Source organism: Ctenocephalides felis, unplaced genomic scaffold, assembly GCF_003426905.1.
Source record: "Ctenocephalides felis isolate EL2017-DRISC unplaced genomic scaffold, ASM342690v1 CF-g0.4_SCAFFOLD_03571, whole genome shotgun sequence".
Classification (NCBI taxonomy): Eukaryota; Metazoa; Arthropoda; class Insecta; order Siphonaptera; family Pulicidae; genus Ctenocephalides; species Ctenocephalides felis.
In genome coordinates this window covers 32,241,184-32,253,815 of record NW_020539725.1, presented here as the reverse complement: position 1 = coordinate 32,253,815, position 12,632 = coordinate 32,241,184, and the positions used below count along the sequence as shown (strand labels likewise).

The 12,632-nt window shown below is 28.5% G+C and overlaps 4 protein-coding genes across 4 annotated transcripts; 2 read left to right on the top strand and 2 right to left on the bottom strand.

Moving 5' to 3' along the window:
* The first annotated feature begins 2,520 nt into the window (after nucleotides 1–2,520).
* LOC113385137 (equilibrative nucleoside transporter 1-like) lies at nucleotides 2,521–4,374 on the top strand. The gene is made up of 7 exons (XM_026622948.1): nucleotides 2,521–2,613; nucleotides 2,698–2,843; nucleotides 2,907–3,052; nucleotides 3,292–3,729; nucleotides 3,834–3,919; nucleotides 3,994–4,193; nucleotides 4,263–4,374. The coding sequence occupies exons 1-7, from the start codon at nucleotides 2,569–2,571 to the stop codon at nucleotides 4,372–4,374; spliced, it is 1,173 nt and encodes a 390-aa protein (XP_026478733.1). The 5' UTR covers nucleotides 2,521–2,568.
* A 1,701-nt stretch (nucleotides 4,375–6,075) lies between these two features.
* On the top strand, nucleotides 6,076–10,655 carry LOC113385275 (kelch domain-containing protein 3-like). Its single transcript, XM_026623117.1, has 4 exons — nucleotides 6,076–7,014; nucleotides 8,110–8,305; nucleotides 9,828–10,004; nucleotides 10,565–10,655. Exons 1-4 carry the CDS (start codon nucleotides 6,297–6,299, stop codon nucleotides 10,626–10,628), a joined length of 1,155 nt encoding a protein of 384 aa, XP_026478902.1. The 5' UTR covers nucleotides 6,076–6,296; the 3' UTR covers nucleotides 10,629–10,655.
* A 46-nt stretch (nucleotides 10,656–10,701) lies between these two features.
* LOC113385917 (tubulin-specific chaperone C-like) lies at nucleotides 10,702–11,726 on the bottom strand. Its single transcript, XM_026623739.1, has one exon. The coding sequence runs from the start codon at nucleotides 11,701–11,703 to the stop codon at nucleotides 10,702–10,704; it is 1,002 nt and encodes a 333-aa protein (XP_026479524.1). The 5' UTR covers nucleotides 11,704–11,726.
* On the bottom strand, nucleotides 11,708–12,390 carry LOC113384658. The gene is made up of 2 exons (XM_026622408.1): nucleotides 12,195–12,390; nucleotides 11,708–12,132 (listed from the first exon to the last, which is right to left on the bottom strand). Exon 2 carries the CDS (start codon nucleotides 11,977–11,979, stop codon nucleotides 11,737–11,739), a length of 243 nt encoding a protein of 80 aa, XP_026478193.1. The 5' UTR covers nucleotides 11,980–12,132; nucleotides 12,195–12,390; the 3' UTR covers nucleotides 11,708–11,736.
* Between the last annotated feature and the right edge of the window lie 242 nt (nucleotides 12,391–12,632).

The following is a 12,632-nucleotide window of genomic DNA, read 5'->3' as shown; positions in this document are numbered from 1 at the left end:
AACCATTTTGAATAAGAATAAAACTGAAAGTCATTCACAGAATTTATTAAAATATTGTTCGACTGACGAAAGACAAACACATACTTTTTCCAATTTTGCTTTCAAAAGATTCAGAATGGCTTAAAATGTTGTGACGATAAAATTCGGATTTTCTGGCAACATCATTAACTCCTTCAAGAAATTAATAATTGCTATACATAACAAAATTTAAATAAAAATTCATAATATGTGTATATACAAAATAAAAAAGTACATCATAATTTTTTCCCCTTTGCAATAAAATTCTTGTCATTTTTATATCTATTATGTCTCAATTATTCAAGTAGTAGTAAAATTTTCCATTGTCGTAATGGAAATTAAAGAAGAAAACATAAAACTTGGCATTGAATTTAGAACAATGACCAAGACAAAATTATCATATTGTATTTTCGATTTCGGTATTTACGGAATTTGTTTTGATTTCGATGTAGATTACACCATCACACCATAAATACAATGTAGTTCAAAACTTTTACTTTCTAAATATAGTAAAATTTGAGCTCGGTTGATTTAAAAATATTAACTCAAAAGATACAAGTTTTTCTCGAACATATTCATAAATGAAGATAATCATTCTTAACAAATTATGATTTTGAGAAAAATATACCCGCATTGAAATAATGAAATCACATAATAATTCTAAAACGATGATGATCGTGGGGTAGTGACGTGATATACAAATAACATGAGTAATATAGGTTTATTTGACTTTATGAATATTCTTATTGTATGCATCAATTTATTAGTGCTATAGTATAATATTTATAATATTATTATCAGATATACTGCTATCAAAACTGTGTTTGTGCTTATGAAAACTATACTGATGATATTTTTTGACTAAGAGTCATATATAATAAAATATGTATATATTTGATATTTTCATATATATATATATATATATATATATATATATATATATATAATAAAAATCCGGTAAACACTTGAAATGACCTCTGTTCTAGATACTGTAATTATAATTTATTAAAATAATTTGTATAACGTAGAAGTAAAGGGTAAGAGTTTTGGCTTAAACTAGAGTGCAATATAGAAAACAATTGATGATAAATTTTTTGAGAATAATTAATTATTATTAAATAATAATTTATTATTGAATTACATGTCTATAACATGTGAAATACAAACTCCTTCAGAGAAGTGCAAAAGCTGTCTCGAAAATCATCCAAACTTGCTTGTCAGATAACTATGATTGTTACAGCTCTATGTGAACTAGGTTAAAAGAAATTTATTTTAGATTAATCTCTATCAATCCCAAAATCTCATATAATAATTAGAGGATTTTTATTTTCAAAGCCATAATTAATCCTGCAATTACACTGGTGCTTTTAGAGGTGTAAAAACTAATGTATAATAAACAAAATACGTTTTTATGCATTTTTTGCTTGTATATTTCTATTATATTATGTAGATATATGAATAAATATGTTTATATATGTATAAAATTAATCTAAATAATAATATATTCATTCCAATTTTTCAACTTCCCGAAAGAGAATTTTATGTTTTCTCGACGTTTCAAGCCATTCTGAATCGAATGAGAACAAATTTGGAAAAAGTATGTGCAAGGGTATGTGTGTGTGCGTGTATGTGAACAGATATTTTGCCGCAAATCGACGTTTTTTCAAAAACGTCTGGACCTATTTCATAAATTTAAAAGCCATTCGATGTATCTCGATAAGGACTATTGTTTGTCAGTTTTGTGCGACGATCTGTCAAACCGTTTCTTTGTAATTTGGACAAAAGTGTTAAACTTTTCGTCCGCGTTTAAGCTCATACCAGCGAATTCAAAAAAATCGAAATACCAAAAAAAATTAATAACAGTTCGAAAGATATTAGTTGGGAATGATACTGATTAGTTTTAGGTGAAATTCTATCGAGCCGTTTTCTTGCAATTAACTGTTGAAAAAAAAATTAAGACGAACTTTTTTGGCGATATATATCATGGTCTTATAGAACTTACTGAAATATTACGGCCATACGTAATATTTCAATTCTTAATTTTAAAAATTCATCGAATATAAATTAATTTATATTTTATGATTAATTTGATTACACCAACACCAACTAGTTTATTTATTTATTTGAATCAATGATTCATAGGCGGAAATCATCGACCGCAGTTTGTCCATCACTGAAGCGCGTAATGATAACACAAAGATAGAGATCAACAGATGGTGTTTGGCAGTGTTTACGAGCCCAGCCTAGCTGTCAAATTGACAGTCCTTTTGCTACCTAGAAGATGCAAGATGTATCTTAAGCATTTTTAAATTATTTATTATTATTTTTTTCTAATTTATAGTAATGGAAAGTGAAATAAATAGACGACCTTTATTAGAAGATAGTGATAGTGATTTTAACGAAAACGACAATGACATAGAACATGAACAAAATGAGGACCATATTATAGTCCAACCCCATAATAATAGAAAGACATTCTTAAAACTATTTTAAAAAATTTTACCCCCTGATAAATACAATGTATCGTATTTTATATTTTATTTACTTGGTATGACAACTTTATTACCATGGTGCTTTTATGTTACAGCAAATGAGGCTAGTATTAGATCATAATTATACCTATAACATACTTAATACATTATACTAATATTAAAAATATTTTATGGATTTTTATTATAGTATTGGATGTACAAATTTAGAGATGTATCACAAAATAATACTTTTAACCGGACAGCATTACAAGTGGGATTTACAGCATATTTGACTGTAGCTTCCTCCATTCCGAATACTGTATTTTTAGTAATAAATGCCATGGTTTGCCATAGGTAAAATATAATAAACATTTATCTGTACTATAATATAAAAATAATTATTACTTTTATTTCCAGAATATCATTACATTTACGAATGCATGGATCTTTAATAATTATGACAACATTATTTATTATTACGACTGCGTTAGTAAAAATTAACACTGATAGTTGGCAAGAGAATTTCTTTATTTTGACTATGCTGAGCGTAGTTTTTATGAATTGTAAGTTAAAATAAATTAAAAGTTTTTATAAACAAAAATAATTATGTAAACTCTTGAAAATAACTGATTAATTAAATAAACTAATGCATATAATAATATATGCGTACAATATGCATGGGTTGTTCATGTTCAAACAAATTAATTTAAAAAATGTGCTTTAAAATATTTTAGATGCTGCCATGATGCTTTAGTTATGTAATTTTAATAATTCAAAAAAATTCTACAATTTCATTTTTCAGGTGCCAGTGCTATAATGTCCGGTGGCCTTTTTGGCATAAGCGGCAGATTTCCAGCGCAATACATATCAGCTGTTGTGAGCGGGCAAGCACTAGGAGGAGTATTTGCAGCAGTGTGTGAAATTGTTTCATTATCATTAGGAGTTAATGCAACTCTTAGTGCACTTATTTATTTTATCATAGGAGTATTTGTACTAGCTCTCTCAAGTGTAGCTTATACGACTTTGACAAGAACAGCATTTTTCAAATACCATTTACTATGTGAGGACCAAGTTGAAGAAGACATTCCAAAACCACCCATTTCTATAAATAACATTATGAAAAGGATCTGGCCATATGCTTTTGCTGAAAGTTTTATTTTTGTTGCAACATTATCTGTTTATCCTGGAGTGACTGTCTTGGTAGATTCTGAATACAAAGGAAATGGTCAACCTTGGAATGGTAGCACAAATTTCAATGTTATATATTTTATATATATATATATATATATATATATATATATATATATGGTGAAGTTAATAACTTTATAAATTACATTATTGCAGATATATACTTTGTGCCTGTGGTTTGCTATTTTATATTTAGCACTGGGGATTATGTGGGAAGAATTATTGCTGGATATTTTTTATGGGTATAGCGATGACCTTTATAATACAGATATATATATTTTAAACATAAATAAAATCTATGTATTTACATTTTTAGCCGAAAAATAAGCCATACATTGTAGCAGGTTTAAGTCTCATTAGAGTAATTTTTGTACCAATTTTAATGATGTGTAATGCTCATCCTCGGCATTATTTACCCATACTTATAGAAGAAGATTATATTTATATATTAATAATAACAATTTTTGCTTTAAGCAATGGATACATTGCTAATATTGCTTTGATATATGCACCAAAGTAAGTGGAAATCTACCAGGTTCAAAATAATATCATACAAAATTTAAAATAATTATATTTCAATTTCAGATGTGTTGAACCACATGAGAAAGAAACAGCGTCATCAATTATGGCAGCTTTTCTAGGTATAGGACTTGCAATTGGCTCAAGTCTTAGTCTTATCATGGTTAATCTATTATAAAATTAATGTTAGAAAAAATAACATTTCTAATTATGAGTAAAAATTTTATTAGTTTTAGTATATGTTCAAAAATATGTGATATTATAATGATATTAAACTATTTTATTTAAATGTATGATTGTTTTATATTTTACTTCACCACTGCGACAGTACGACGCGTAACTAACTGAATTTTATATCTTATCTTATAATATTTATAATATTTTCCGTTATATTATTTATTTAAAAAAATTCAAATCTTAGATCGATAAGTAATAAATAATAATATGAAAATACAAAATGACGAATTCACACTTTGCAAAATAAATAGTGATTCATTTTCACCTACGAAAAATGCTTTTCTTTTGAAATTCTATAATAGCAAATGCAAAAAAAAGACCTTCAATAACCGTGGTAAATATAGTTACATCTATTTTTATAAAATGTTCAAACAATAGGCAATTTTTTTAGAGCGAGATGCATAAGTATATGATCTAAATTTAATTTTTTATGAAGGAATATTGTAACTCGCAATTTTACTAAAATTAATTAACGCAATATTTTAAACAATATTAAAAAAAAAATAGAATTATGCATTGATTCCCACATAGAAGCGGTGAATGTAACAATAACTCACGGGTCAAATGTTAATTACAAAGAAACGGTCAATCTTTACCAAAAAGTAAACAACTATTTTTAATTAAACTGTTAATTAGGATAAAACAAAATCACATGCAATTAATTACCACGAGTCATTGCCAAGCTTTATCAAAAATGCCGATTTTCAAAATTCAAAAGTCGCTTGGCTTATCGGCGAAACGAACAAATTTTCGTTAATATTTTTAAAAAACGATACAAAATGAACTGAAAATTAGGGAATCAAATCAAATTTGAAAACTTTACTCCTTCGGGTAGTTGAAACAAATATAAGTACTTAATAGATAAAATTTTATAGCTTTTCTGTGAGATAACTAAAACTGCATATGTATTTTTTTTTATTAATGTATGTATAAAAAATTTTAATGCCAATTTTTTAGAAAAGTTCGATAACATTGAAAATGTACAGTCATTAAGTTCCAGTAGAATTTCAATAAGATTGAAACTGAAAGTAATAAAATATGTGAATGCAAATATGCGAGTTGAACTATATTTTAATTAGCGAATATAGTATTTGTAATATCCCATTTCATTCAATTAATTCAAAATACCCAAAAACGATAATTTTTATCAATTCCATCCAATATTTTTAGAGTTTTTGAACTTTTGAAAATTCTGAAAAATATATTTTTAAATTTTTTAAATTTTTTGGAATATTATTTGTATATTTTGAATAATGCGATAAACTACTAAAAAATGTTTTATTTGTTGTATTTATAGATAACTTAATTAATAAAATAATTATAGAGAAATGAAATTTTTAAGTATATGCAAAACATATGTACTTAATTTATAAATTTCATATCGGAATTCTAAAATCTATTCAAATTCTAGTATGTTATGAAAAAGTCAACATTTCATTACTCGATGCGCAAAATAACAGACTTTAAATAGATATTGAAGCAAATTAAATAAACAAATATGATAATTCTCCGATCAGCCTATAAATTGTAAACAACAGTCGACTTGCGAGTCAGAATTTAACCTTCAGTGGGTAGATGGCGACTGAGAAAATATGTCGTAATAAGATCGCTGTGGCCTAATTTTTTATTTGGTTCCAAATGTCAGAATTAACAAAATTTCAATGCCGTGTGTCGTAATGGTAATGGTAATGGTTCTTCTCAGAAACTTTATCCACTTGCGAGCGTAGTTGCGCTCGCATCAAATCAGTAATAAACGAATTACCTTAGGTGTAACTTGTGATAAAAATGTTTGTTTTGTGCAATAAAAGTTGGTGTTGTTATTTAACTAAATGTGAATTATTGAATAAGTTTTAAGATTTGACAATGTATTGGACAGTTCACTTAGACGGGGGACCCCGGCGCGTGAATCACGCCGCTGTTTCGGTCGGGGAGCTCATTTATTCCTTCGGTGGTTATTGCATAGGATCTAGTTTTCAAGAGACTGAATTAATGGATGTTCATATTTTAAATTCAAACAATTATAGGTGGACTTTATTAACCCACGATAGTGAATTAAAATCTAACAACATACCTTTTCAAAGATACGGTCACACTGCAGTGGCTCATGGCCAAAATATTTACGTTTGGGGAGGTAGAAATAACATGCAAGCATGCAATATTTTATATTGCTTCGATACCACGAACAATCAATGGTCAGCGCCCCAAGTCAGAGGAATCGTCCCAGGAGCAAGGGATGGACATTCAGCGTGTGTTATAAATAATAAAATGTACATATTTGGTGGTTTTGTAGAACATATCCAAAAATTTTGTCAAGATGTTTACTATTTAGATTTGACCATAATGAAATGGAATTATGTGTGCACTACAGGGGAACCGCCTTCATATAGAGATTTTCATACGTCAACTCCTATAGGTAGAAGAATGTATATATTTGGAGGACGAGGAGACAGGAATAGCCCTTACCATTCTTCACAAGAATTGTATTGCAATGAAATGAAATATTTGGATACTGACAATGCTACCTGGTATGAATCACCAGTTGCGGGTGAAGTACCCATAGGAAGAAGAAGTCATTCTGCTTGTTAGTCTGGACTTATTTCATTGAGTACTTGCATAATTTGCTATAACTAAATCAGTGTCAATTTTGTAGAAAAATAATTACTGTTATAGAATGCATTCCTCGTCATATTTATAATTTAAGGGGGTATTCTAGTGTAGAAATTCAAAAAAATCGATTTTTTTTTAATTTCATATTTTCAAAGTTTAACTATCTAAGAATATGGGTACGAGAAGGTTTTTGAAAATTTGAATTATTTTCGGAGATATAGGCATTTTACTGACTCGGTCTCCATACTGGTTTGGCTTCACACAAAACTTTAAATGCGTTTTTCTCAGAACTTACTTTTTCAGTACTCTTGTCACGATTTCTGGAGTTCTACTCGACCAATTTATTTGAAATTTTTAGAGAGTCTTGCTTATAGATCTATCTACAGTCTGAACTAGAATCATCCCGAAATTCCAATTTTTACTATTTTTAAAAAATTCGAGAAACTCAAAAAAACAGTAAAAAAAGCCTTTTTTTTTCAAACAGTCGCCAATTTGTGAAAAAAAAAATTTTCACTCATCGCTAGTTTAGCCGATTGCGACATCATTGTAGATTAATAATCTTTTTATTTTTTGCATTTCCGATGGCTAGGAGGGCTGAAATCATGTCAAGACTGAGGTGCCATTTTTTTGAGACCACCCACTTCATCAGCTGCCAGTTTTTACAATTTTCAACTTTTTTATTTTTCAATTTTTGTTTTGTACTTTAATAATATAAATAAACAAGTGGTAAAAAATGGATAGTAAAAACATTCATTGCTTTCTTTTACGACACTTTAAAAATGACCTAAAATTCATCGCTCTACACTAGAATACCCCCTTAAATAATTGCATCTGATAGAATTCTTTATTTAATACTAAAACTCACGTTTGTATAAATTCCACAATAATTCTATGAAGTTGAACTTTACAAAACAACAGTATTGATTTGCTCATTTGACTGATTATTAGATTAAACCCAGATTTTAAAACAAATCTTTTCTGTAATTTTGAAAAATCTAACAAAATATATGCAAGTTCTCAATTTTGAAAGTGTGTCCAATGATTACCATAATAATTGATCTCTTTTTAGTTGTTTACAATAATATGATATATATCTTTGGTGGATATAATGCTCTAGAAGATGAACATTTTAATGACATATATTGTTTTTGCCCTAACACTAATGTATGGAATTCTGTAAAAACTTTTGGGCGATCTCCATGCCAAAGAAGGAGGCAGGCTTGCGTTTTAGTAGGAAACAAATTATATTTATTTGGAGGAACAAGGTGTGATATTTTTTAAAGAAATATTTAAATTTTATATATTCAGATTTATAAAAAAGAATACATTATTGCGAATAGTGAAAAATATGCTCGCAGCAAATGAACTAGTAGTAAATGTTGTGGTTAAAGAAAGAAAATATGAAACACATTGCAGCAATGTTATTTTTTCATAGCATTGGTTTTATTAATTGTATTGATTTTAAAATTCCCGATAAAGCAAAGCTCACATGGCTGTTTTTCAAACTTGTTTATATATTAAAGTATTTTACAGCCTTGATTGTGTTTCATAAAAAATAAAAATATAAGTAAAAAAATATATAACATCATTATAAAAAAAAAAATAAAAACTAAATAAAAATCTAATAGTAATATGATCGGATCTTATATTAATGATTACATGAATTCATAAGGTTTCTCAATATAAAATATTGGATTAATTTTGATAAAATATGAATTGTCAATGAAAACAATATGAATTACATTAAATAATTAATAAATGATAAGTAAAATTATTTTTTAACTAGCAAACGTTGATAATGTTAAGTTTATAATGGATAATGCTTGTTCTAAACAAAATAACGATAATTGCAATACAGCATACACTAAATTAGTGAGAAGTAATTTAGTGAACTTTAGTATGTAAACAAAGATGTGCTCAATATTTTTTCATTATTTAATCTTAAACATATTAAAGAATTCAATATATAGTTATTAAAGAAATAGTTATTTTTGCTAGAGATAGACTAGTTCAAAGCGTATTTATGAGAAAGATCACTTTTCAGTATTTTTTTGTATATATATATATACGAGGTGTGTTCAAAAAGTACCCGGAATTACTAATAATTAAATTTCGCGGGTCTGGAGTGTCTGATTGTCAAAATTTTTTTTTTATTGTGTTGGTATACATGCCCCTAAAGTATGATGAAATTTTCAGCTATATTCACTGTTTACTTTGTCTGTGGTAGTCGCTAAGGTTCGACGTGTTTTTCTGAGCTCGGCGATTTTTACAATGGAAGAATTGAAAAGTCAAAGAATTTGTATTAAATTTTGCGTAAAAAATGAAATAAAGTGTTGCAAAGTGCAAAAATTCACCAGATATGGCTCCGTGTGACTTTTTCCTATTCCCAAAGTTGAAGAGACCCATGAAAGGACGGCGGTTTTCCTCGATTGAAGAAAATCGCTGAGAGTGCTCAAGAACATATCAAAAAGTGAATATCAAGGGTGCTTCGAAAATTGGAAAAAACGCTGGCATAAGTGTATTATATCTGGGGGGGACTACTTTGAAGGGGACCACATTAATGTAGACGAATAAATAAATATTTTTTTGAAAAAAACGAAAATTCCGGGTACTTTTTGAACAGACCTCGTATATATGTATGGTGTCGGAACCGTGTGGGCTAGGTATATGATATTGTCTAAAAAAAAAAAGCTCACGCAGGGTGTCTAAAAATAAAAAAAAATGAGCCCACCTATATTATTGAAATATGTATATTTGAAATTGAAATTGATTATTATATTGTTATAGTCCAAAGACGACGGCAAGGTTTCATACACAAAGACATTTGGATGATATTGACAGCCATGCATTGATTAATCATGGTGATTTACATGTACTAGATTTTATGCCTTCTTTACAAACATTGTGCATAAATATTGTGATCGAACATAGGCTAGACCAAAGACATTTACCGCCAATGGTTCAGTAAGTTATAAACTCATTTTACCAACCTTGTAAATTATGTATCAAGAATATAAAATCAAAAATATACCATAGATTGATCTTAAAAAAGGAATTTTCTACACTCTAAATTCATTGTTGATAAGGAAGATTCTCATTGGATATAGATTGGAATATCCAATTAGAATCATTCACAGCTGATGAAAATTAATGTATTGACATCAGATTTTACCAATCTTGTAAATTATTTATCAAGAGTATATTATCAAAAATATAATATAGATTGATCTTAAAAAGAAATTTTCCATACTCTAAATTCATTGTTGATAAATATGATTCTCATTGGATATTGATTAGAATATCGAATTAGAATCATTCACAGCTGCTAAAAATTAATGTATTGACATCAGCAGCAGCATTAAGTAATGATTTTAATAGTAACCTTTCATGATGGTATTTGAATTAATACTTTTTTGGTATACATTCTTTTACTATATATATATATTAGATTTCTTATACATGAAGTTCTTTATGTAATTTTATTTCGAAAAAACAATTTAAAGAACTATTTTTTTCTTTTTCAGATGGGATATTAAAGCTATGACAACACAAAATAGTATAAGCCGACCTAAACATAGTGCTGGATAAATAAGAAACATAGGTTAAGAACAAAGAATTTATTTTGCATTAAAATTATAATATCTTGTAATAAAAAAAGCTATTATAAAACATTCCATTGTTTAATTCTTGCATTTTCTTCCATTATGGACCAATTTGGAGAGGGCTCATTGGAGAGCCAATTAAAATCCCCTACATCACTCCAATTATTTACATCTCTTTGTAAAGCAGCACATTGAAAGTCAGAATCAATTCCAGCATAAATGTAATTATATGGAGCAAATCTTATATTGGTACTATCTTCTAAAATTGCCCTGCTTGTAACATGCAAATATACGTCTACGTTTTTAGAAGAATGTAGTCTCAATTGCTGGCAAGCAATGACTAACTTACTATTAATGCATTTATCAGCAAATATTGATGTAGTTACAGGACCACAAATCACAGTGCTGTCTTGAATGTTTGACATGTGAAGAGTATTAGGATAGCCAGTAATTATTACAGTGCATTTATATATGCTACTTAACGTAATATCCTTTTTATTAACCTGTTCAGCATAAAGATATAAAATTTCATTCTCCTTTAAATGAAATCCACATTGTGATAAATTCCAATCATTACACTTATTGAGACATAAATCTGTCATATCTTTACTTTTTGTATCCAAGTCCTTCCCAATAATTTTATCATTTAATAAGAGCTTTTTATTTTTGAACCCAAATTTCCGCTTTGGAATATACTTGATTTCTTGATCACATAAAACATTCTGTAGAGATGAAATAATTTCTTGACAATTACGAATTTTGAATTCTGTTAAAAATAGTGTGGAATCGGTTACATATTGTTGTACTTCTTGCAAAAGCTTCCTAATGACATTAAAATGAACAGGTAACTCATTTATAGGCTTAGAGGAAGTTTCCTCTAGCAATTGATTTATTTCTTGCTTTTTTTGTGAAAACACATTACAGAAATAATCCAATCCCTCACTTTTCACAAATTCCTCTTCTCGTTGCTTATGTGTCTCTTCCATGTGTTTCTGACGTAATTGTTCTCGCTTTGACAGGCGCGAGTGCATAATTTCTCTGTTCTTTTCTATGATATTCATGTTTAAGCTACAAAATACTACAAATTTAAAAATTTAATTCCCTGGTGTGAATCTTCCTCTTGCTTTCCTGTACAATGGCTCATCAGTTTCTGCAGCTGTTTGCAATGCTTCCAAAAAAGCAGCACGTTTATTTTTCCGTTCCTCTAATTCTTTTGGATGACCTTTAGGAACATGTGGTGCTAAATATGAATCATCTGGAGTACAAAGGACAAACAAAGAGTAACCTAAACCACCACAACCAACCAACCACAAAACAGACTTTAAAATTCTAGCCATATGGGCTAAAATTTGTTTATTTGATGTTTTGTTCCCGGGACCAAAATTCCAAATCTAGTTGACGGGCACTGTTTTCTTTAGAGAAGTATTCACCTAATGAATAATATTTATCAAGTACCCACGGATGATTTTGATGTAAGTAAAATCTGAAATCTAGAGAATACTATTATCAGAAATGGTCGATCAAATTCTAGAATATTCGAAGTATGCCGTACCTCTGTTTGAATTCACACGATGATAGAATAAATAGGAGAGACCAAATGCTGCAACTTCGAAAAATGTGATAGCAATAACACCTTTTTTAATCAAGCGCACCGCATTTCTCTTCGGAGATTTATGCAACATCACGTAATTTACACCGAAAAATTAATATAAAATATCATACCGTAAATTTTGGCCGTGTCGGAACTGGGATTTTACTTAATGAGTCAAAGTGTCAAAGATATGTCATTATGATCGAAATCACGAATACCAACTCGATAATGACATATAACATATGATACCAACCTTAACAAAGCGGAACTTCTACTGATAATTGTTTAACTTGTATATAACAATTATTAAAATATATTTTTCAATTCCTTTCTGCTATTTGATGTTTCGACCATGTACTTGATGTACAAGTTGCTTATTGTTATTCTCCTGTTTACACG

Excerpts from the sequence above, each read along its gene's own strand:
- LOC113385137 (XM_026622948.1), top strand. The coding sequence starts at position 2,569 with ATGACAACTTTATTACCATGGTGCTTTTATGTTACAGCAAATGAG. Across the intron at positions 3,053-3,291 it reads GAGCGTAGTTTTTATGAATT|GTGCCAGTGCTATAATGTCC; the intron begins GTAAGTTAAAAT and ends TTCATTTTTCAG. Across the intron at positions 3,920-3,993 it reads TTGCTGGATATTTTTTATGG|CCGAAAAATAAGCCATACAT; the intron begins GTATAGCGATGA and ends TTACATTTTTAG.
- LOC113385275 (XM_026623117.1), top strand. The coding sequence starts at position 6,297 with ATGTATTGGACAGTTCACTTAGACGGGGGACCCCGGCGCGTGAATCAC. Across the intron at positions 7,015-8,109 it reads AAGAAGAAGTCATTCTGCTT|TTGTTTACAATAATATGATA; the intron begins GTTAGTCTGGAC and ends ATCTCTTTTTAG. Across the intron at positions 8,306-9,827 it reads TATTTATTTGGAGGAACAAG|TCCAAAGACGACGGCAAGGT; the intron begins GTGTGATATTTT and ends ATATTGTTATAG.
- LOC113385917 (XM_026623739.1), bottom strand. The coding sequence starts at position 11,703 with ATGAATATCATAGAAAAGAACAGAGAAATTATGCACTCGCGCCTGTCA.
- LOC113384658 (XM_026622408.1), bottom strand. The coding sequence starts at position 11,979 with ATGGCTAGAATTTTAAAGTCTGTTTTGTGGTTGGTTGGTTGTGGTGGT.